The sequence below is a fragment of the Macrobrachium nipponense genome, chromosome 6 (genome assembly GCF_015104395.2).
Source record: "Macrobrachium nipponense isolate FS-2020 chromosome 6, ASM1510439v2, whole genome shotgun sequence".
Taxonomy (NCBI): Eukaryota; Metazoa; Arthropoda; class Malacostraca; order Decapoda; family Palaemonidae; genus Macrobrachium; species Macrobrachium nipponense.
In genome coordinates this window covers 91,004,761-91,029,936 of record NC_061108.1, presented here as the reverse complement: position 1 = coordinate 91,029,936, position 25,176 = coordinate 91,004,761, and the positions used below count along the sequence as shown (strand labels likewise).

The 25,176-nt window shown below is 39.5% G+C and overlaps 1 protein-coding gene across 5 annotated transcripts in view; it reads right to left on the bottom strand.

Moving 5' to 3' along the window:
* Positions 1 to 25,176, bottom strand: part of LOC135216140 (DNA fragmentation factor subunit beta-like) — a 259,118-nt gene that overhangs the window by 179,419 nt on the left and 54,523 nt on the right. For all 5 annotated transcript variants that reach the window (XR_010314818.1, XM_064251226.1, XM_064251227.1 and 2 more), the window contains exon 3: positions 15,914 to 16,085. Coding sequence is in view for 4 of the 5 variants with exons in the window: in XM_064251226.1 (XP_064107296.1) it covers positions 15,914 to 16,085 (172 nt within the window). In the remaining variant the exon portion in view is untranslated. The remainder of the gene's footprint in view (positions 1 to 15,913; positions 16,086 to 25,176) is intronic.

Sequence of the window (25,176 nt, the reverse complement as noted above, 5' to 3'; positions counted from 1 at the left end):
TAAAAAAAATGACTAAAGGTTAAGGGAAGGAGTATGATAAGATTCATCATTCAGGGGAGACTATGCTCTCTGCACCAACTGTTGGGAATTTAAGGGCCTTTAAGTTTTTGAGATAGTGGCGTTTAAATACTGTTGGAGATTTCCAACCCGTATATTTCTTCAGGTCTTCTAAATTCATGTTGTGAAAGTAGTTAATGGAGGTAGCCACTGCTCGGATGTCATGGACGTGTGGGACTGAATCCGGGTTGGCCTGTTTAATAAAGTCGAGTATTTGTTGTCTAATACCTTTAAGAGAAATCGTACCACCTTTCTCTCTAATGAAAAGGGGGCCTGAAGATTTTTCGGAAGTCCTGGCTAAGAAGGACTTAAGGGTAACGACAGGACACAATGATGTGTCCTGTGTCAGATGAATGATTTTCCATGGAGCCCATCTGTTTTGTGGGTCCTCGTTCTTAGCCAAGAACCTCCGATCTGTGGATAGTAATACTTCACCCGACGGGAGGAATTCAATATGGTCTGGATTTCTAGAGAGAGCTGCGAGTTCAGATATTCTGGCACCTGAGGCCATGGCCATTAAGAATAACATCTTTCTAAGCAGGGTTATTTAAGAGCATGACTCAATGGGCGGTATTCATAAAGAAAAGGATATGCTTGTACTTGCAAAATATGAAGGAAATCCTTCTACTTGTATTCATAAACATTTCAAGCAAAAGCTTCTACTTTTAGAGCAAAAGCATATCCTTATAATCACATAAAAGTAAATGGTTATGCATAAAGAAGACCCTATACTTCATATAAAGAGCATATGCTTCGAAAAAGCTGAGTCTGGTCAGTAGCAGACTGCAGTTCGAAGAGAAAGGTTGTTCTGTCCGATTCTCAGCACGATGGCAGATTTTGTGGATGTGAGGCATGTTAAACAATACATGCCCCGTTTACCCACACTTGATCGTGATTTCAAGATGTTATTCCGTTTTGAAGAACAAAATGTACAGTGGCTTGCGGACAGATTTTTAGGCACCAATGAAGAAACTCGGGGAGGCGCCTTGTCATCTTTCCATAGAATGAAGATATGTTTGCGTTACCTCAGTGATCCTGGCTATCAAAAAGGTATCGGTCAAGAACTTGGTGTTAGCCAAGCAACGGTATCACGGACTGTGAATACAGTAGTTGATAGCATAATTGCTCATGCGAATGAATGGATAAAGTTTCCAACTACCAACAGAGAAATAGTAGAGGCAAAACAGTTATGGCAAAGGAAGTATAAGTTTCCGACAGCTATTGGTGTCATCGATTGTACGCACGTGGGGATACTGAAACCAAAGCTGCATGGAGATGAGTACATTAATCGAAAAGGCAAGTCTACTCTGAATGTTCAAGTCACTTGTGATGCCAAAGAAATGTTCACTAGTGTTGATGTTAGTTGGCCTGGATCCGTGCACGACTCAAGGATATGGAGAAATTCACAATTGTGTTTACAATTAAGAACTAAAGCTAATGCTGTGCTACTTGGTGATGACGGATATGGGATAGAGCCATGTCTCATGACTCCATATCAAAATCCTACATCCCCTGCTGAGGTAAAATATAACAAGCTTTTCAAAAAAGAGAGAGTAATAATTGAACGATGTTTTGGCCAACTGAAACGTCGATTTCCTATCTTACAATACGTTTGTCGCGAGAAGTTGGAAAATGTACCGAAAATAATCGTTAGCTGTGTCGTGCTCCATAACATTACAAAAACTTTAGGTGATCCTGACTTCGAGCCAGCTGAAGAGATACCAGAAGAAGATGAAGAAAACCATGACAACAATCGTGATGACAACAATCGTGATGAACTAGCTCTCCGCCAACAGGGACAGGAAATCAGGAACAACTTGAGCATTGTAATATACAACTTTAATAATTAAAAATAATGTTACAACTTACAAGGCATTTCTTAACCAAAATCGCTATTTATGAAATTAATGAAGTCACATTTTTAGAAAATGAAATAACATTTTCTATTTAAACTAAAAAAAACAACTCAAATAACAGTTTTGTTCTGTTTAAACTAAAAAAACAACAACTCAAATAACAGTTTTTCTGTTTAAACTAAAAAAAAATTAACTCAAATAACACCTTTTGAAGAAGTTTTATTTTTACAACATAAAATACGTTTGATTTCCGTCAGAAACAGTTTTTGGTGTTGATTTCTCAGGCTGCTGCATCATTTCCAACTTCTTTTCGTAGTATTGTTGTTGCACTACACTCATTTTATACTGCTGCAAAAGTACTAAGCGTTGGAGTTCTTTAGTTGTCATTTTTCTAGTTTCATCTGTTTCATACTTCTCTGTCGCTAATTTCTTCTTTGGCGGCAATGGTTGAACATCAGTGAGACTACTACATGACTGCTCATGAGTTGCTTCACTCTCGCTTCGCTGTAGAATTGGTTCATTTCTTCTTTTCTCCCGAAACACGAGTCAACCTTTTACTTCTGCTTAGAGGATATCCTCGCAAGTAAAAGGTAATCATTATGAATATGGAAAGAAAGATTTGCTTATACTTCTACCTTTTGCTTCAGAGAATTAAATTACCTTGTACTTCTACCTTATGCTTACAAGGATATCCTTCATTTTTATGAATACTGCCCAATATTAGTGTCTGAGGCTAATTTAAGTATGTCATTCAAAAACCAAGAGACCGTATGAGGGCGGTCTATTGGTCTCAGACGGGCACATGCTCGTGGAATTGAAGAGAAGTATGAATCTGACAAGTTAATATTAAAGCCAACCTTAAAAATCTTCCTTAAGGCCGATTTGATTGTCGTAATGGTACTAGCAGCTAGGCCTTTCTCAAATAGAGTTCTGAAGAACGAAATTGCCAGATTCGTAGTCATCTTATGAGCAGCTGAGTCTTTTTAGAAAAATGGCCAACTTCTTTACTGCTGAATCATATTGCCTGAGCATTGATTCTCTTTTATCTGATTCTATGAACAAAATGTTTAGTGGATCAATACTAGTGTCCTTTTGGGCTGCAAACTTCATGTAGTCCATAAAGTTAGGGCACTCAGAATTCTTGAGGAAGCTGACACAGTCTGAGTTTGTACTACCTGTGTCAGTTCTGGACGAGGGATCTGTTTGGGCCGGAGCTTCAGTTCTAGAAAAGCGGAAACCAGTTGCTCTTTGGCCAGTTGGGTGCCACTAATGCTATTTGTCCTATGAACGATCTTAGCTTGTGCAGGACCTTCATCAGAAGATTCACCGGTGGAAATAGGTAAATCTTCTGCCAATTGTTCCAATCTATGGACATCGCATCTGTGGCGTAAGCCAGAGGGTCCAGGTTGGGTGCCACGCAACATGGTAGTTTGTGGTTGCATTCTGTGGCAAATAGGTCTCCTTGAAGGTCCGGGATTTGGTTGCAAATCCACCGGAACGACTTCCTTTCCAGGGACCACTCTGATTCCGGCGGAGTTGTCCTGGAAAGTGCGTCTGCGATAACATTCTTTACTCCTGCCAGGTGAATTGCTGACAGATGCCAATGATTTTTCGCCGCCAACGAAAATATCGCAATTAATACGTGATTTAGTTTGCTTGACCTGGAGCCTCCTCTGTTTATGCAGTGTACCACCACTAAACTGTCCGAGACTAGCCTCACATGACTGTTTCTGGCTGGATTCAATCGTTTTAAGGTCAGGAAAACTGCCATAGCTTCTAGAATATTGATGTGGAACTGGCGGAACATATCCGACCATGTTCCCTGTACTTTCATGTATTGTGAATATCCTCCCCAGCCGCTCAGTGATGTGTCCGTGTGGATGGGCTGAGATTGATGTTGGCTCTCTTCCTCCAGACTCGATTGATATCCTTCAATCTGGCTTTTAATAGGACGTCCGTTACTGATGCAAACTGTAGCGAACCTAGGATTCTCTCTTGGTTACGCTGAGACGCCTTTTTGCTCTTGAGGAACTGTTCCGTAGCCGTTGCTATCTCCTTGACCTTTTTGGGTGGAAGAGATAGCTTGTGTTTGATTAGGTCCCATTGGATCCCCAGCCATTGGAAGCGGGAAGCCGGAACGAGCCGAGATTTTTCCTTGTTTATCTGGAAGTCTAGAAATTCCAAGAATTTTATCACCTTGGCTGTTGATTTGCGGCACTTGTCGACGCTGGCTGCCCAAATGAGCCAGTCGTCTAGATAGGCTACTAACATAACCTCTTGAGTTTTTAGTTCTTGAACTATCGTCTCTCCTAGTTTGGTGAATATCCTGGGCGCGATGTTGAGCCCGAACGGCATGACTCTGAATGAGTAAGCCTGCTTTCCTACCCTGAAGCCTAGGTACGGAGAGAAGTTCCTTGCTATTGGAACATGATAGTAAGCGTCTGTAAGATCTATAGAGGTGGTGACGGCCCCACGGGGAAGTAAGGTCCGCACCTGCGAGACGGTCAGCATGCGGATTGTCCGAGTCCTTCTTTGGGACACTGAACAGACGTCCTTGAAACTTTAGTTGTTTTACTCTCTTTATAGCCTTCTTCTGCAGGAGATCTTTAGTATAGTCTATAAGGTCCGCCTTTGGCATCTGATAAAACTTGATTGGCGGAGGGGGCCCTTTCTCCCATTTCCACCCCAGACCTTTTGAGACTATACTGTGGGCCCACGGACTGAAAGTCCAATGGTCCCGGAAGAGATATAATCTCCCTCCCACCTGCAGGCTCTCACTGACTGGTTGCAGGTCGGCTACCTCTACCTCCGCGGAAGCCTCTACCCCTTGGTCCACCTCGTAGCCGGGCGCCACCTCTGGCCCTGCTACTTCCTGCATGCCTGTTGTAGCTGCGAAATAGATCTCGTGCTTCATAGGCGGGGTTGAAGGCTGGGGAAGCCATTTAGGCTGTGGAGGTTGAAGGCTGTTGGGCTGGCGGAGTTTGCACTAGGACAAACTGTTGCTGCGGATGAGCCTTAGATGTCGAAGGCTTACTGACTTGTGATACCGGAACCGCTTAAACGACATCTTGAGGACAGGAGGCCTGGTAAGGATTGAATCTCCTTGGCCTCTTCTTGGGTCTGGTTTGGTGTCCGGGGCCCTCAAACTTCTGTTTGAAGGGGAGTCCCCAACAGACCCGAAGGCTCTGGTTGGCTCTGAATGCCTCCTGAAAGACGTTGTTGACCTCGTCTTTCGGGAACAGATTTTCTCCCCATATTGAGGATTTTATCAGCCTATTAGGTTCGTGCCTTATAGAGGCACCCGCCAAGACGTACTTCCTGCATGCTTGCCTTGCCATCACAAAGTCATACAGGTCCGATTGGAAAGTCTGTAGTAGCGCTTTCGTCAGGACCTGGAACAACTGTTCGTCAATGTATGTTGAGGCCACTAACTCTGCTGCAGTGACGGAGTTGATAGATCTTCCTAGTCTAGACCTTGCCTCAAATTCCACCTTGATCAAATGGTCCAGAATCTTAGGTAGCTTCTCGGAGAATAGGGTGGAAGTGCAATCCGGGTCAAGTTTACCTGCTGTAAATGTGGCCGGAGCTTCGTTCCAAAACTCCCTACCTGCGGGGAAGAGTAGAGAGGTAGCCTCTGTCTCTTTTAGCACTGGTAGGGGTTTTTCCTCTGCTGCCGCTTGCAAGGTTAGTTCTACCACCTTGTCTGTACAGGGCGACAGAACATTGTCTGGGGTCACAAACATGGTATAGCTACCTTTATGTGGCATTAACTTAAGTATTAATGCAACCCCAATCGGAGAGGGTGCGAACCCAAACAGCTTGAGCTTGGTCCCTAGGGAAGATCACTGTCTCCTTCGGGACCTTGTCTACTCTGACTAGCGCATGGTCAGCTAGTCTGACAAATCCAGGAAAAGGGAAATGGAAACCCGGCAGGAAGAGCTCAAAGTCCTCCAGCAGACGGGTTCCGCACCCTTCAATTGTTAACTTCCCATCCGAGAATGGGGCATGTAATGCAAACCGCCACGGGTTGTTCTTATCAAATGGCGGTAGCTTTGATGCATCCGGCACTGACATGGACAGCGCCGGGGATCCGGAGTGGAGAAATAAAGTCAGCATGTCCTCCAGGGGCTTGATCCTCTCGGTCTGAGACGTTATTGCCTGGCCGGAGGTGTCAGAGGCCAAGGCGAGTCGTAACGACTCAAACCTCTCGTCAACCACTTCCCTAACCTTTGACATTAGAAGGTTAGTGAGGATCTCATGATCAAATCCAGACTCCGTCGCCTTGGATTTGGTGGACTTGGCTCTCGACCCCTTAGGGGGGAGAGAATCCTTGGCAGCAGGCGACTTAGCAGTCGAAGTAGACAGCCGAGGGGCCGGTGATGACTCAGTCGCCGCTGACGGAGTTGGTTTGGATCCCTTTGGAAGGGATTTCAGTCTTAACGATTTGATCTTGGGAACGACCGAGAGTGATCCTTCCCAAGTAGGGGGTGGGCTTGGAGAAGCCCAGGAAAGAAGAGGAAGAACAAGAAGGAGTAGGACTCAGGAGACTACTTGCCTTACTTACCTCCCCACCTACCTCCTCCTCAGTGGCCATGGGTTCTAGGTGAAGGCTGATGGCCGCCACTTCTTCTGCCATCAAGTCCTCCTGCTCCTCTGGAAGGGGCATCGTCGCCGCACGGATGGCTTCTATGATGGGGGCGGCAATGTGAGCCGGAACAGCCATCGTAGTCGTGGCCCCCTTGTACAGAAGGGAGCACAATCCTGAGTAGGACGTATGGCTGTCCTGCTGGCACATTCTTCCCAAACCCGGAGACCCATCCTCTCAGCGCCACTCTTGCCTCATGGCGGGCGTCCGGTTCAGTCTGTCAGAGAGGGAATCGAATTAACATTCCACTCGGGGAATAATGTCTGTAAAAACTTCCTAAGTTATTATTATAACAGAAAATTCCATGTCGATGATGTAGCAAAGATACTTACCTGCTCATCAATGAGAAGGGACACCATCTCGTAGCAGACGGTGCACGCCTCCGGATGCCAGACCATGTAGTGCTCGAGTTGCACGGCGCAATTCGCCTACGAGCGACAGACTACATGGCCATAGGGTTCGCCGAGGGAAGCGGAGCACCCTAGTGTCTGGCAACGGACCTTCTGTAAGTTGAAATCTCATATGAGTATCAGCCTCAAGGGGAGCTGGAGCTAACTCCGACGAGAGCATGCACCTTAACCTAGATACAGTAGAGCCTCAGTTCTCGACGATAATTCGTTCCAGAAGGAGCGTCGAAATTCGATTATTTCGAGAACTGAATCAAGTTTTCCCATAAGAAATAACTGAAAATGGATTAATCCGTTCTTGACCATCAGTTATTACCTAACCTTGCCTTTTTATACAATACATTACATGTAAATTACAACTAAATAAGTTAAAAGTTAAATAAATATCATGTTAAACGTATATTTATAATTTTAAATGTGTAATATACAGTATAAAAGAAAACTACCCTGTGTCCAACTGATTGTTGACCAAGCTCCATAGGCTACCTAGGTAAATAGTAAGTAGAACGTAGTGTAGTGGGTAGGCATAAAACGTGTTGCTAACATAATAAAAGCATTGAAAAGCAAGTCTAATTATTACAGTAAATTAATAAACTATTAAAATTAAACCCAATCTATATTTATCAAAAACTTGCAAAAATTTGCCTACAGTAAGTCGGCATTTAAGGATGTAAACAAACCATAGCGCAGCCCTGGTGGTTTATATCGGGACTATGGTAGTAAAGAAACCACATCTCGCTATAAGCCTAGAAACATTTACATTCGATATTAATTTATGGTAAATCTTTTACGGAGTCGACTGCAATACTGTATACAAAATCGCTTGAAAATTATCTTTTCAGTAAATGTAATGTTATGATACTAACGATTTTGTTTCATAAATGTCCTTATAAAAAAAGGTGCGTCTTTTACGGCAAATTGTCCAATATCAGGGCTGGTTTCAAGCTTTTATTGGGACTTTTGACAATTATTATGGTTACTGCATGGTACATATATACGTACACATAAGTAAAAGAATCTTCTTAATGTCTTTAATTACTATACCATTACATACCAGCATCTCTTGAGTTTAATATCAAGCTAACCTCATTTTTTTTTTTTTTTTTTTTTTTTTACGAGGACGCTTATACGAAGCATACAGATTGCGTTCGTTACCGCGCACGCGTTGCATATGTAAACTGTGTCACTACCAGACCTCATACGTAAACATTGACGTCTTTTTACAGTAGACATAAAAGAATCTTCTTAATTTCTATAATTATTCTATACCATAGCAGCTTCTCTGATTAAGCTAAGGCTAACCTCCTCTTTACCAGCAAGCTTAACAAAGATTAAGATTGCGTTCGCTACCGAACGGCACACGTTACGTATGTGACAGTGGTTTCACTACCAAATCTCACACGTAAACAATGACGTATTTTTACAGTAGACATAAAAGAATCTACTTAATTTCTATAATTAATGTATACCGTAGCGGATTCTGAGTTAACCTAAGGCTAACCTCTTCTTTACCGGCACGCTTAAAAAGCTTAGATTGCGTTGCTACCGAACCGAACATGTTACGTATGTAACTGGTTTCACTACCAAATCTTACGTAAACATTAACGTATTACAGTACGACATAAAAGATTCTTCTTAATTTCTTGATTACTACGCACTTAATATGGCATAGTAGCTTCTCTGATATAAACTATGACTAACTTCTTCTTTACCGGAAAGCTTAAAAAAGGTTAAAGATTGCATTCGCTACCGAACCGCACATGTAACCTACGTACGTAACATTGCCTTCACTCCAAACCTAACACTTAAATACGTATTGCATTTGCTACTGAAACGCGCGTCTCAAGTGTGAGCATGGTTTTAGAATATGTGTACGTTGATACCACCGAAAAAGCAAACGAAATGTGCGCAAGGTGTACAAGACACGACACATGTTTGAATGTTTGTAAACATTAGTTGCGACTTTAAACAATGCTGAGTCACTGAGTGGCGTCACCAATGTTACCAACCGTTTTGCTAAATTATGCTAGTCGGTCCAAGCAAGAATTTATGCCAAATATGGTGCAATTTTGTGCCAGAATTATGCTATTAATCTATCATTATCTCATTTCTCTAATACATTTGAGCTAAAACGACGATGTAATGGAAATTTAAAACATTTATATATTTGGTGAAATGATAAAAAGTGACGAACAGACAATATTATAACTAATAATTTGATGATGTTAGGAAACTCGTAATAAAACACCATTTTTCTTTAATAGATCACATACGCAATCACTAGTACACTATTTGATATGCAATCACTATTATACTATTTGACAAATGTGTGAATATCACACATACAAATGTGAAGAAAAACAACAAGTTTTACTTATTTACTGCATCATTATCATGCCACTCAGAACCATTTTTCTTTAACAGGTCACATAAACAATTAATAAATACTTGAAAATGTGTGAAAATTACTTCAAATATAACATTTTGTTATTTACTGATATTTCCTGAAAAATTAAAACTAAAAAAAAAAGGTAAACAAACAAACCAGTCTCTACTCAAGAAGAAAAACATACGTACTTATTCACTTGATCATTATCATGCCACTGAAACACTTTTTCTTTAATAGATCACATACACAATGAATAAATACTTGAAAATTGTGGTAAAATCACTTCAGACATAATTAAAATTTTGATTACTGAAAAAAACAAAACTTAAAAAAGGAAAAAAAGTAATTCTTTACTCATGAAGAAAAAACATTATTAACACTTTACTGATTGTTTGTCATGCCACTGTGGGTATTTATATATCACAAAATTTAACATTCCTTAGTTGGGTTCAAACTTAGCAATTAACTCATTTGTTAGTGCTGCTTTTGAGGCAATTTCACTTGAAGATACATTCACTATAGCTGTGTATGAAATTGAGGAATTTTCTGCATTTTATTTAAAATTTTAGTGAAAATACATTCTAAAATTGTACTAGAACCCTAAGTGTGAAAGAAATTATGCTAAGCTCCAATTCTTGGGTCAAATTATGCTAAAAAACATGAAATTATGCTACATTTGGTAGCACTGGATGACGCCAACTAGCGGCAGCTGGCGGAAACAGTTTTGTTTACAAACATCATATGGTCGGGGGTCGGAAACTGGTTTTTTGGTTGAAAACAGATACAAAGTTTATTGGAAATTTAGTGGCAAAATCCGATTATGTCGAGTTCTAATACGGTCGTGAACCGGGTCTCTACTGTATTGGTTCAAGACTTACTCACTAATAATTTCAACTCACTGAATGAATTAAAGAAAATCTTTGGGTGTATCTGCCTGCTCCCGATTCCATTCCTGGAGGGTAGATGTATGTCTCGTATGTGGGATCTGAGGTCCGCTGGACCGGGGAAGAGGAAGGACCTCATCTCTATTACGGTTGGCAGAATCAGACGGCTACGCATTATCGTAGTCGAATACCTGACCCATCTACTGTTCCCACCGGAGTGGGGAGCACCACAAGAACGGGAACTGAGCTACGGCAAGCTTAGTGCAACACTCCGGTAGCGGATGTGAGGGTGAGTCACACTCCGTCGGTACCTTAAAGGTCCGGAGATATCTACAGTATAGTCCCCAAAGCTTAGCCTACTCAATGTCTCATCTCTCATTGTCCTAAGCAATGCCGGCGGATCAGGGGAAGGTAATTCCTCTATCTGAACCTGCCTACCTCTATTGGGGGGAGAGTAACTCCTAGCCCGAGTCCGTAGCCGAGGGCGGACAACTGGAGAGAGAGACCGCCGAGTGGCAAAGCTGTATAAATGTACAATCCAGAGCAATGTCCGCCGGCTGGTGCGGTACTAGACCCCTGTAAGGACAGCGTAGTTATCCACTCGGAGACATAAGGGATTACATATAAAACCAGTAACCCCACCGCTCCCACTCCTCTCTTCCCCACTTAAGTAAAAAACTCGAGCGGTCGTTCATCGATAAGACTACTAGCACGGCGAGTTATCAGCGTCCAGCAGAGCCGAGCTAGGAAGTGGGGGAAGGGGGGGGTAGGTGGTATGTGGGGTGGTCTGTTGTGATCGTCTGGCCACCAACCCGACCAGAGATGGGCGCCTATTGAAGGCTGTGTAGCCTACTACTGCAGGGGTAGTAGGCCGACTGGGCCTATGGCCTGTCGTGATTGGTACAGCAACTGATCGGTGATCGTTCTCGACCGGGAGGACATGGCCTACTACTAAAGGAGGCTAGGCCAAAATGATAAACAACCCAGACCACTTAATGTACAGCAATACAATAGACAATATATAAGAATAATAATATATACAATTAATAATGAGGCATCATGGAAGAGTTGCAAAGGAATATAGGGCTAAGGAGAATACCCCGTATGGATCTAGCTTAACCCTCCGAGATTGCTACAGAACCGGACAGGTAGGCCAAATCTCCTCCAAGACATCATGATGTGGACAGTGGCCCTCGACCAAACCTACTAAATTCGAATTTTTCTATCTAGATCGGCAGGGAGGATAGGTCCAACAATGTGATAAGAGAGGGAGGCTCTCTATCCTTGATATCCTCCCCTCTAGCACCGTAGCGCCGGCAGGGGGAGAGGCATAAAGGGTACAGGGGTAGGGAAACTTAGCCTACCTTCCAAGCCTAACTTAGGCTTGGTCAGTTAAGCCAGGGGGGGGGAAGCAACTCTTCCAACCTCTCAAGTGATATGAAATCAACTTGCATAATTCAACATCTATTTGGTTCGTATTAAAAATAATTCATGCACGTCTCACACCGGGAGAGGGAGAAAGAGGGCTCTCTCTCCTCCCCCGTGATCAATGCGATAGGCTAATAGTAGCCTAACAATTTTACATGTACAATATGCTAAAATTACGCCGAGATAGGCACGAACACGCTCTTGAGAAGCTGGGGGGGGGGGGGGGGGGCAGAGGCTAGAATATAAACTAATCAACCTTTCTTTAAAACCCCAGAGGATGTCATGAGCACGTTAGACCTTCCTCCGAACCAATTCTAACTCGGATAATAATTAAGCGCGTAATATAAAATACATCACTGATGACTGTATGAATAAAAATTTTTGATCTAACTTAAAATTAAAAGGGAAATAATGTGTACCAAAGCCACACGTGTTCTGATGATGCTCCTGAAATGGCGGATGCGCTGACGGCCCCCCAATACATTTCTAAGGGGCCGAAGGCAAAATTGGGATGCACCGTAACTGTATAAGTTACGAAAACACAAATTGGAATACTCAACTTAGATGAAGGAGGAAGTTCCAAAGACGACATCTCAAAATGCAAAGAAATATCTCGAGAGCTGCAAAGACACGTGCACACAACACAAATGCTAATTACAGGAATGCAGATGGCGCACGGGTCGAGTAGTAGTAGCAAGAGCAAGAGAGAGGTAGGAAGAGTAACCTTTCTAACGGCTCTAGCCTTTGTGACGGCTCTTGCCGTGGGAGGGATTTTGGAGAGGAATCCTCTAATTGGCAGAAGACCTGTGAGTAGTGGCTTCCACTCACCTTGTAATTTATACCCGATACCCTCTGGGTGCTCGCGCCGAGGGTAGTAACCTCAGCATACCATGCTAGCTTTTTTCTCTGGTATATTTAGAATCTATTTATACTTAGAAAACTGAGGTACAGGAACTTTTCACCGGCAGACACAGGTCGAACCCAGAAATTCTATAATCAAATTTAATATATAGTTATTGTTAGAAAAGAGTTTTAGTACTTTAACAAAGTTAAATTTCCTAATAGTAATTTTGTTACTGTTCATGCATTTATTATAAAGGCAATAATGCCTTTAAGATCATCCTGTGATTATTAGTATACAGCATACTACAAACAAAATAACATGATTTAATTCATTCTAATTTTTTATAGAATAGAAATTACGAGATTTAGGCCACATACCTACTATTTCATTTGACCCATCTGTTATTTTTTGTATTATCACTCATTCTTTAAAGTTTATCAAAATTTGAGAGTAATAACATCTTTATTAATGCTACTGACATTATTCTCATAGCCTAAATTTACAATGAACAATTTATTAATATCTTTCTGATCAATACCGCATCTCTGAAAGATATTATACAAGATATATAAAATTATTCCTTAAAAGTTTTATATTAATTCTTGTGCTTGTAAGAGAGAGAGAGAGAGAGAGAGAGAGAGAGAGAGAGAGAGAGAGAGAGAGAGAGAGAGAGAGAGAGAGAGAATGCTGTGCAGTGCAATAATTAAAGTTTTAGTGCTTGGTTGCTATTCATTCCATGTGAACTACTGTAAATGCTCCTGGATGCATAAGACAATAAGTATAATTAACATGGCAGTCAAGCATAGTTTGGTAGTATGTACTACACTTACATTGTGCAATGCCATTCAACTTTTGTGGCAAGTCTGGCTATTGTTTTTAATATCATTATTTGTACACAACATCTATTGAACATATGCCCATTCTTATACGTACAAACTACCTATTAATTGATTGTAAGATACTACAGATCAGCCTACTCTGAATTTAATAACTTCTTAGGCAAAATTTCTGCTACCTGAAGTGTGATAATTTTTTTAGTGTTTTCTGTAAATGTGTTTATTATACCTTTGCTGTGTACTGCAATGAAGTATGCATCTTATTACACTGAGTCCTAAATATCATATTAACCCTTAAACGCCGAAGCGGTAAAATAAAAATTGTCTCCCGTGTGCCGGAGGTGTTTCGGAGTGAGCGCGGAAGAGGAAAAAATATTTTTTTCAAAAAATCACAGCGCGCTTAGTTTTCAAGATTAAGAGTTCATTTTTGGCTCCTTTTTTTGTCATTGCCTGAAGTTTAGTATGCAACCATCAGAAATGAAAAAAATTATCATTATCATAAATAAATAATGCGATATATGATAGCGCAAAAACGAAATTTCATATATAATTGTATTCAAATCCCGCTGTGCACAAAACGGTTAAAGGTAACAAATTACTTTTTTTTCGTTGTAATGTACACTAAATTGCGATCATTTTGGTATATAACACATTGTAAAACTATAAAAGCAACACAGAGAAAATATTATCACAAAATAATGCATGAATTCGTAATGCGCAGACGTAAACAAATATTTTTTTCAAAAATTCACCATACATCTAAATATTGTCTTAGAGACTTCTAATTTCTTTCAAAATGAAGACAAATGATTGAATATTACTATACTGTAAGAGTATTAGCTTACAATTGCAGTTTTTGACCATTTCTGACGAGTTAAAGTTGACCGAATGTAGAATTTTTTTATATATTTTTTTTATATGCAATTATTTTGGAAATTAGAAAAGCTACAACCTTCAAATATTTCTCGTTTTATTCTCCATAAAGTTGCGCACATTTTCATATATAAAACTCTATGAAATGCCTAATATGAAATGGAGCAAATATTCCGAGAATGGGACGTACGCATTTCGGAGATTTGTGGCGGAGAATCCGGGAGCGAGTGAAGGAAAGTTTTTTTTTTTTTATTCACCATAAATCTAAATATTGTGCTACAGACTTTGAATTTGTTTCAAGATGAAGATAAATGACTGAATATTACTAGACTGTAAGAGTTTTAGCTTACAACTGCGTTTTTCAACCATTTCGGTAGAGTCAAAGTTGACCGAACGTGTTTTTTTTTCTATTTATCGTGATTTATATGCAAATATTTCAAAAATGAGAACAGCTACAACCTTCAATTATTTTTTGTTGTATTCTACATGAAACTGCGCACATTTTCATATATAAAACTTTATGTAACGGGTAATTTAAAATGGTGCAAACATTACCACAATCGCACGTATGATTTTTTCGGAAGAGTTACCGCGGGGACGTAACGAAAATGTTAATTATTTCATAAATCCACCATAAATCGAAATATTGTGCTAGAGACTTCCAATTTGTTGCAAAATGAAGGTAAATGATTGAATATTACTAGAATATAAGCGTTTTAGCTTAAAATTGCGTTTTTCGACCATTTCGGTAGAGTCAAAGTTGACCAAAGGTTTAAAATTTGTCACTTACTTTATGTAACGGCTAATTTTAAAATGGTGCAAACATTACCACAATTGCATGTATGATTTTTTTCGAAAGAGTTACCGCGCGGACGTAAGGAAAACGTTTTTTCATAAATTCACCATAAATCAAAATATTGTGCTAGAGACTTCCAATTAGTTGCATAATGAAGGTAAATGATTGAATTTTACTAAAATATAAGAGTTTTAGCTTACAATTGCGTTTTTCGACCATTTCAGTAGAGTCAAAGTTGACCGAAGGTTGAAATTTTGGCACTTATCGTTATTTATATAAAAATATCTCAAAACTGATAAAAGCTACAATCATGAGTATTTTTTTGTTGTATTCTACATAAAAATGCGCACATTTTCATATATAATACTCCATGTAACGGCTAATTTAAAATGGTACAAAAATTATGTCAAAGTGACGAAATAATTTCCGAGATGTGTCACAGATACTTTTTAGTGCGGCAAGAAAGAAATTCGCGCTTGCGCGCCTGCGTAACGATTGTAAACAAAACAACACCTTGATCCGTGAACTCCCAGCATCCCCCAAGGCGCGTGATTCAAAAGTTTTCGGCTGGTAGGGCTAAAAGTATTTTTCCGCGAATTTTAAAAAAATCTTTTGTATGTCGACATAAAATTACATCCAGTTGGCAACCGAGAGACAAAAAATGTTGATGTAAAATACGTCCAGTCGGCGTTAAGGGTTAATTTAGAGTACCTACACAGGCTAGCTAAGGTTATGGTTTGAATTTTAGGTAGCTTATCCATGGCTAAGCTATTTACCTAACCTGATATCCATGATGTAGGCACACTCACAACTCCCAGGGACCTACAAGTACAGTTAAACAAAATTACTTACACCCAAAACCATTTCATGTTAGTTTTGAGAAAAGAAGAGGACATACCTGGATTTAGATAAATGCTCTTTAAAAAAATTTACAGCATTTCTGCAAGGTGAATCAGTGCGGATATTTCCTGCCAGTAATATTTTCTTTACTTGTTCCAGATAACCTCTCATTCTTGTCTCAGCACTGTTCCTCATCACTGATTCTTTGGTTGTAAACTTGGTATTTAAACCTGAAAAGATAAAAGTTTGAGTTTAATAGTTCTGTATACACAAGAAATTAAAGAAATTAGTTCCAAGCTTTAAGAGATAAGGTAGCAAATCTGATGTGATACACTGCACATATAATACTGTTTCTTTATCACATTACCACTGAAATAAACAAATATCAATAAAAAAGAATGTACTGTATTACAGTGTAGTAAGCTTACAATTTGCATATCTATCTCCCTGTTAAAAATAGTATGGTAAACCAAAGAAAATTTGCATTTTTCATAGATTTACACACCTTAAAGTTTTAAAGGGTAAATTTTGTGAGCTACTAAAGTCTGAATATTGGTGCTGACATAGTTAACTAGTGGACAGTAAGTGTGGAAGTGGGGGTACCACCTTCTCCAATGTAGACAATTAAGTTTTCCTTAGTAATGTGGAAAATTATGGGGTTGATTAGATGTGGAATTATGATAGAGGACTTCAGCTTTGCTCCTATATGAATATGTACCTTCATCTTTTTATATGGGGACACTCCTTAGGTGGGAGGGATGATCTGAGACATTACAGGTAATGTTTTTCCCCACCACAAAATGATTGCTTCCAAATCATGTACAAGAGCAATTGAAAGGGATAACCTTAGTAATCAACTGTACAGTTTAGCATATGGGATTCTGAGGCTGACAGAAACCTGTGGCAGATTTGGCTTTCTGTAGCCTTACTAATGGAAATGAAGAAGAATCCAGTTTTTTGTTTATATGGGAATACCAGCTCAGAAGCTGCCATATTATGCACATTAGATCTAAATATTATAGTGCTTTACCATTCCTGCCCCTTGTTCAAGGAGAAACAAGAGTGAGGCACATTTACTAACTACAAGTAGTAGTCAGATGTAGGATGCTCTGTTAAGTAATGTGCTTCATTTTACCCTGACCAGTGCTTACATATACTATATATATATATATTTCTGGGCTTAGCCTGTGTCGCTCCGTGAAATGGTTCTTTTAGCACTCATTTCTAAGGTATAAATATTGCTATAAATACAACAGAAAAAAGCTATATGGTAATGCCAGAATAGTCCGGCTCGCTCACCTTTATTTAAGGTGTCGGTATGGTATCTGGGGCGAGTGAAACCACTACCAGAGGTCTCCCTGCCATTTAGTCTCTTCCCTTCTCAATATCCCTCGTCTACAGAGGAGCCGTTCCAAGTCCCCGCTACCTGCTACTGCTACAACTAGCGCTTTGTTTACCATTCCTTTTGATAGCACAACGTCTCTTGTGTAGTGATTTCGCTCTGGAATTTCTGCTTTTTTCGTCATGGAATGTCAGGTAGATACTGCATCTAAGTTGAGTACTGCAATTAATGCAATTAATGTTTGGTATTATCCAGAGGTAGCGATACTCATGTTTAACTGTGTTTTTAGGGGTTATATGCGGAAGCGGCAGCCCGTGCACTGCCGCTCCCACGCTGCCATTTCGTGGCTCGCTACCGGCGTATATATACTCCCCTATCGCACACCAATTTGTCTCCCATACTAATTGGAATCGATTCTCATTCATTTAGCAGTTCCGTATGTATATTTTATAGATGCGTTTCTATTTATCTGACGTTTTAATGTTTGTCCGATCGTGGGGGATAGCCTACCGACCGAACGGCATGCTTTGGGACGTAGCCTACTAGCCTTATTTTACATCTTGAGGTTGGCATATCAACCACATATCCATTTAAGATGTATTATATGCTATTATTTGATAAGACACTCTTGTCGTCTATGATTGGATCCTGATCCATTCAATGCCTATACCTATTCGTCCTCGAGCCACCCTGGCCGTCTTGCCCTTTCGGTTAAATATTTCGATACGGCATTCTAAGCTAAGCCGCTCGGAGTTGGTCAGGCCAACTAGTTCATGCTTCGGGACGTAGCCTACTAGCCTTATTTTACATCTTGAGGTTGGCATATCAACCACATATCCATTTAAGATGTATTATATGCTATTATTTGATAAGACACTCTTGTCTTATCTTTTTCGTTGTATTGTACACTAAATTGCAATCATTTTGATATATAATACATTGTAAAACTATAAAAGCAACACAGAGAAAATATTATCACAAAATAATGCATGAATTCGTAACACGCGGACATAAACAAATATTTTTTTCAAAAATTCACCATACATCTAAATATTGTCTTAGAGACTTCTAATTTCTTTCAAAATGAAGACAAATTATTGAATATTACTATACTGTAAGAGTATTAGCTTACAAATGCAGTTTTTGACCATATCTGACGAGTTAAAGTTGACCGAATGTCGATTTTTTATATATATATTTTTTATATGCAATTATTTTGGAAATAAGAAAAGCTACAAACTTCAAATATTTTTCGTTTTATTCTACATGAAATTGCGCACATTTTCATATATAAACTCTATGAAATGCCTAATATGAAATGGAGCAAATATTCCGAGAATGGAAACGTACGCATTTCGGAGATTTGTGGCGGAGAATCCGCGCGCGGAGGGAAGGAAAGTTTTTTTTTAAATTCACCATAAATCTAAATATTGTGCTAGAGACTTCGAATTTGTTTCAAGATGAAGATAAATGACTGAATATTACTAGACTGTAAGAGTTTTAGCTTACAATTGCGTTTTTCGACCATTTCGGTAGAGTCAAAGTTGACCGAAGGTGGTTTTTTTTTCTATTTATCGTGATTTATATGCAAATATTTCAAAAATGAGAAAAGCTACAACCTTCAATTATTTTTCGTTGTATTCTACATGAAATTGCGCACATTTTCATATATAAAACTTTATGTAATGGCTAATTTAAAATGGTGCAAACATTACCACAATCGCACGTATGATTTTTTTCGGAAGAGTTACCGCACGGACGTAAAGAAAATGTTATTTTTTTCATAAATTCACCATAAATCGAAATATTGTGCTAGAGACTTCCAATTTGTTGCAAAATGAAGGTAAATGATTGAATATTACTAGAATATAAGCGTTTTAGCTTACAATTGCATTTTTCGACCATTTCGGTAGAGTCAAAGTTGACTGAAGGTTGAAAATTTGTCACATCATTTTTTATATGAAAATATTTTAAAATTGATAAAAGCTACAATCATGGGTTGTTTTTAGTTGTATTGTGCATGAAATTGCACACATTTCCATATACAAAACTTTATGTAACGGCTAATTTTAAAATGGTGCAAACATTACCACAATCGCATGTATAATTTTTTCGGAAGAGTTACCGCACGGACGTAAGGAAAAAGTTTTTTCATAAATTCACCATAAATCGAAATATTGTGCTAGAGACTTCCAATTAGTTGCAAAATTAAGGTAAATGATTGAATTTTACTAAAATATAAGAGTTTTAGCTTACAATTGCTTTTTTTGACCATTTCGGTAGAGTCAAAGTTGACCGAAGGTTGAAATTTTGGCACTTATCGTTATTTATATAAAAATATCTCAAAACTGATAAAAGCTACAATCATGAGTATTTTTTTGTTGTATTCTACATAGAAATGTGCACATTTTCATATATAATACTCCATGTAACGGCTAATTTAAAATGGTACAAAAATTATGTCAAAGTGACGAAATAATTTCCGAGATGTGTCACAGATACTTTTTAGTGCGGCAAGAAAGAAATTCGCGCTTGCGCGCCTGCGTAACGACTGTAAACAAAACAACACCTTGATCCGTGAACTCCCAGCATCCCCCAAGGCGCGTGATTCAAAAGTTTTCGGCTAGTAGGCCTATAAGTATTTTTCCGCGAATTTAAAAAATTTTTTTTTTTGAGTCGACGTATGGTACGTCCATTCGGCATTCGGGAGACGTTTAATATGTCCATTCGGCGTTTAAGGGTTAAGTAACTTTTTCTGTTGAATAATATTACTGTGTACAAGCTGTTTATTTATTATTTTTATGCCTTTTAGTTTCACTTTTATAATTTTATCATACTTTTCTGTTGAATAATATTACTATACATATGTATATACAAGCTGACTATTTATAATTTTTATGCCTTTTAGTTTCACTTTTATCACTTTATCATAATTTTTCGGTTGAATAATATTACTGTTGTACATATATACAATCTGTTTATTTATCATTTTTATGCCTTTTAGTTTCAATTTTATCATTTTATCATTGAGATATTTTTAATATTATACTGTAGGTGCAATGTATTTAGCTTTTTTTTCAGTTGCTTAGTTGATATACTACATACATCTTAATATAATATGGTTTTAGAAATAAAATATTTATTACTGCAGTTGATTTTATTACACAATAATACAAATGAAGATCAAAATACAAAAATAGAAAAGTTACAGTTCAAAAATAGAACATACAGTACTGTAGTACAAAATAGAAAATACGTATGCATGTAAAAAAATAAGCAAACCAAAACTCAAAATTAATGTTCACTGGTGCTTGCTTCGACGTCAACCACACTTTCTTCATACGCACGGTCGAAAGAAATATTAGCCACTAAGTCAGGCGAGGCAGGGGATGGGGAAGGGGTGGTTACCGCGCTGGCCGATGTAGGGGACAGGGTGGCTTCGATGCTGGATGAGGCGGGCTTTTGTGTTCGCTTGACAAACACGCTAGGTGTCGTTTGGATCTTCTGCTTTTTCTTCTCATCGTAGATTTCTTTGTATGGCCTCATTACTTCTTGCTTGGCTCTCTCTATCCGGGCAAACCATTCAACATTCGGATCCATTCCTTCCAATTTATGCAGCATTGTATTAAGCATTTGTATGGCTTCCGATAATCCCTTTACAGTAAACTTTCTTTCGGGCTCCTCCTCTTCTTCAACTTCCTTTTCTGCCTCTCTTCTTGCTTCTTCAGCTTTCCTTTCTTCTTCTATTGCTGACAGTTCTTCATTTGTTAATTCCTCAGGTTCTTCACTTATCAGTTCTTCAATTTCTTCTTCATCACATCCTAACTCAAGTTGCTTTGCCAAGCTAACAATTTTTCCTCGGACGTTGCTTGATTTCTCTTCGTTATCGAAGCCAACAAAATCTCTGAGGAAGCGTTTGCAGCAGTGTTTCCAAATACCATTCATACATTTTTCTGTCACCAAATCCCAAGCTTTAGCGACATGCTCGATGCAATGGTAAATTTTGTACGATTTCCAATAATCGCGCAAAGTCAGCTCAGGGTTTTCATCCATAGCTTCGATGGCCTGGTCAAAGGAAATTCGTAAGTAGTGCGCCTTAAATGTAGAAATCGCACCCTGGTCCATGAGTTGGATTTGGGGGAAGGAAGACAACGCACACGTTAGGGTGAAGATCATCCAAGTGCCTCGGGTGGCCAGGCGCATTGTTAAGCACTAATAAAATCTTAAACGGAATGCCCTAATCGCTACAATATTGACGTGCCTCAGGAACAAAACAGTTTAAGAACCAATCTTCAAATAGTGCTAGCGTCATCCAGGCCTTTGTTACTTCGGTAATAAACGGGAAGGGTATGTTTGCTGACTTTCTTCAGTGCACGTGGGATTTCTGAAAGCGCAATCAAAAAAGGTTTTAATTTATGTCCTTCAATGTTTCTACCGAACAATAACGTGAATCTCTCTTTGATTGCCTTATGCCCTGGTGCACTTGCAAATTCTTTGCTTATGTATATACGTGCCTTTCGGCATCTTTTTCCAAAACAAGGCAGTTTTGTCCACATTAAAAATCTGTTCAGGCAAATATCCTTCACTTACAGTTAGTTTGTCAAATTCTTCTATGAATGCCTTAGCAGCAGGTGCATCACTGCTAGCAGCCTCGCCTTTCGTCAGAACATGGTGCACTTGGTACCAATCTCGGAATCGACGAAACCACCCAGTACTCGCTATAAACTCCAACGAAGCATATTCTTCACCTCCTTTCTCTTTTAACATTTTAAATAAACTTGTTGCCTTGCTTTGCACTGCTCGCAACATCACTTGCACATTTCTTTGTCTATTATCTTCCAGCCACGTAAATAGCAACTTTTCCATCTCTGCTATCGGTCCTTCACGCTGATTGGTGATAATCGTTGACTTGATTGGGGCTGCTCCTTTCACTGCGTCCTTAATCCTTTTCTTGTCCTTTAGAATGGTGGAGACCGTGGAGTGGGAGAGATGGAGAATTCTGCTGATACAATTAACTTTCACCCCACCTTCATATTTCTTGATAACGTCCATCTTCATCTCCAACGACAGCGCCTTCCTAGCTTTCTTGGCAGAATTGCATTCTGATGAGTCGGACTTTCTCTTAGGGGCCATGGTAAAGGTGTAATGAAATAGAATGTTACTGCTAAAATGTTACTGCTACAATGTCTAGACAGTGAGTGAGGTGGTTAGGATGAGTCTGTCTGGGATGCGGTGCTGTCGTAACTGTCATACAGCGCCGCACCACACCGCGCACTACGCTACTGCTGCTGCCAAACAGTAAACGCCGCCAAATTTAAAAAAATAGACCGCTGTCGGACGCTGTCGTAAATACGGGTGGACGTAACTCGTGTGGGTCGTAACTCGGATGGTAACTTGTATGTATGTATGTATGTATATGTATATGTGTATATGTGTATATGTGTATATGTGTATATGTGTATATATATATATATATATATATATATATATATATATATATATATATATATATATATATATATATATATATATATATATATATATATATATGACCCCGACCTGGGTCGCGTGGGTTTCTTAAGTTACTGTGGGTCATGCAGAAATCAAACGCTCAGTGATTAATTTAACACCGGTCTTATATTCTAATGAATTTACACAAGGGCCCGAGTGAAATGAACTTAATATCTATGTACCGGCGGAATTGAGACCGAGCGGAAACCGGCAGAGGGCACGAGGGGAAAGTGCGTCTTTCCCTTCTCTTGACCGACGCTTGACTGCCTGACCCTCAAGGAGACGGCTTGGTTTCCTCTCTCCTCAATACCCCCCAGAAACCCCCGATATATTGCTTCTAGGCCATGATTGGGTCTGGCACCTGTCCTTAGGTCTATTGGCCAATGAGTGCCCCTATAAGGGACGCCCATGCCCACAGACTTTTTGGGGGTGGGGGATGTTGGGGGAGGTGACGCTTTCTTCATCTGAGAGAGAATGACCGTTAACGACCTCATGGCGTCTTCTGAGATGTTCAGATATATTCTTGGGAAAGTTGTTTATAAGCCCTCTAGAATGGCTTATCACTCCCTCCCCAAACTCCTTTGCGTCCTCGCAAAGCTATAGTCTCTGCCTTGTCCCATCTCGAGTCTCTTTTCTCAAGGTACTGATTTATCTAAATTCAAATTAACTATCTTAAAGGGGGCCATTTGACGTGTGTACAAACTAAAGGTTACAAGTAAATTGAACACGTCTTACAACAACATAAGATCTTTATAAAAAAATTAAGAACAATCACTCTTTCCTGGAACAGATCAAAACCAAAAAAAAGAAATCATTCAATAAGTTCAGGTTCATAATCAAAACAAAATGGTGAAAACAAAAAGACAGAAAATTTTACACATTCAGCCACTGCCCTTGGCAATCACGACACATGGCATCCATTTTTAATGACATTGTATCACGTTAATCTATTAAATTTCTTCAAAATAATCAAAAATATAATTTAAACATACACGGAACAAAAATAATGCAATGGAATTTTACGAAAATAAAAAAAAAATCTTCCTGGAACATCAATGTGCATTTACTACTATCACATAAAAAAAATAAAAAAATAACTAAAGAACCATAGAAATAAATTTGGAAATCCAGGCACAAACAAACAAAAATTTCATCATCTGTGAAAATAAAAAAAACTTTACAAGCATTAGTGTAATTTATGAAAGATAAAATAGGATGGAATCGGTGTTGCGACAAATTTAACACAAATAAAAAACAACAAATCAAAATAATAAAATAACGTACAAAGCAACATAACCACATCAAAACAGAATTACACATAAGAATATGATCCACAGGTAATAACATTTGTTCTGAAAATAATTTGGACAAGTTATATCAAACAACATAAATTCGTGACACATTACAATCTGATCGAGATAACAAGAAATAAAATAAAAAAAAAAATAAACAACTGGTATGATTCTGAATCCTAGGCAAAGACGTGGGTTGGCATTTACAGACTCTGTTCACTGACCCCTTTCATTTACTTTGCAACAGCATTTACGTATGACATAGGCTCGGGAGCTCGGTCTTGTGCTCTCGGTGGGGCGCCCACTTGCGCTCCGGTATTTTTTTCTGGCTCGTCTCCCAGGTACCCGGCCAACCCCGGGTACGGGGGTACTGGTTTATTGGTGTAAAACACTACGCTGTCCTCGAGCACTGGACGTAAGTGCGACAGGTGGTGCTCGCTCACAGCCCCTGTGCGAATATGCTGAATCACAGCAGAGGAGTGCTTGATCTCCTTCACACGATACGGTCCCATATATGACGGTTCGAGCTTGTGTTTCGACAGTTGCATTTTCTTCAAGTAGATTCGATCTCCAACCTGTATTGGGGAATCGTGAGCTCGGAACCGTCTGTCGTACCGCAAGCGGTACTTTTCGTTTGCCCTCAACAGCAGACGTTGCGTAGCTTGGAACACACGTCGGGTCGCGTTACAAAACCACAGCCGGTACTGTTCCACCGTATAAAGGGGCATCTGTTGAGGGTCCAAGACCACCGAATACGGCAGTCGGATGTCTTGTCCATACATCAAAAAGAAGGGTGTGTCCCTAATCGAGCTGTTATATGCGGCATTAATAGCCATCTCAGCCGTCTGCAACAGAGACGGCCAGGAAGTCGGATTATCCCCGATGAGATATTTTAAGATGTTGACTACCTCTCTGTTGTGAGACTCAACGAGTCCGTTAGCAGACGGCCGATAAGCCGCGATGGTAACGTGATCTACTTGTAAGAGGGCCGTAAACTCGCGAATTAGTTCATTTACGAACTCACGGCCGTTGTCCGACACTAGTATTCTGGGACACCCGAATCGATTTACTAGGGAATGCAACGCTTTAGCCACTTCCTTTGCCGATTTGTCTATCATTGCGCACACATGTGTGAAACGCGTGAACGCGTCCACAAATACACAAATATATCTAGGT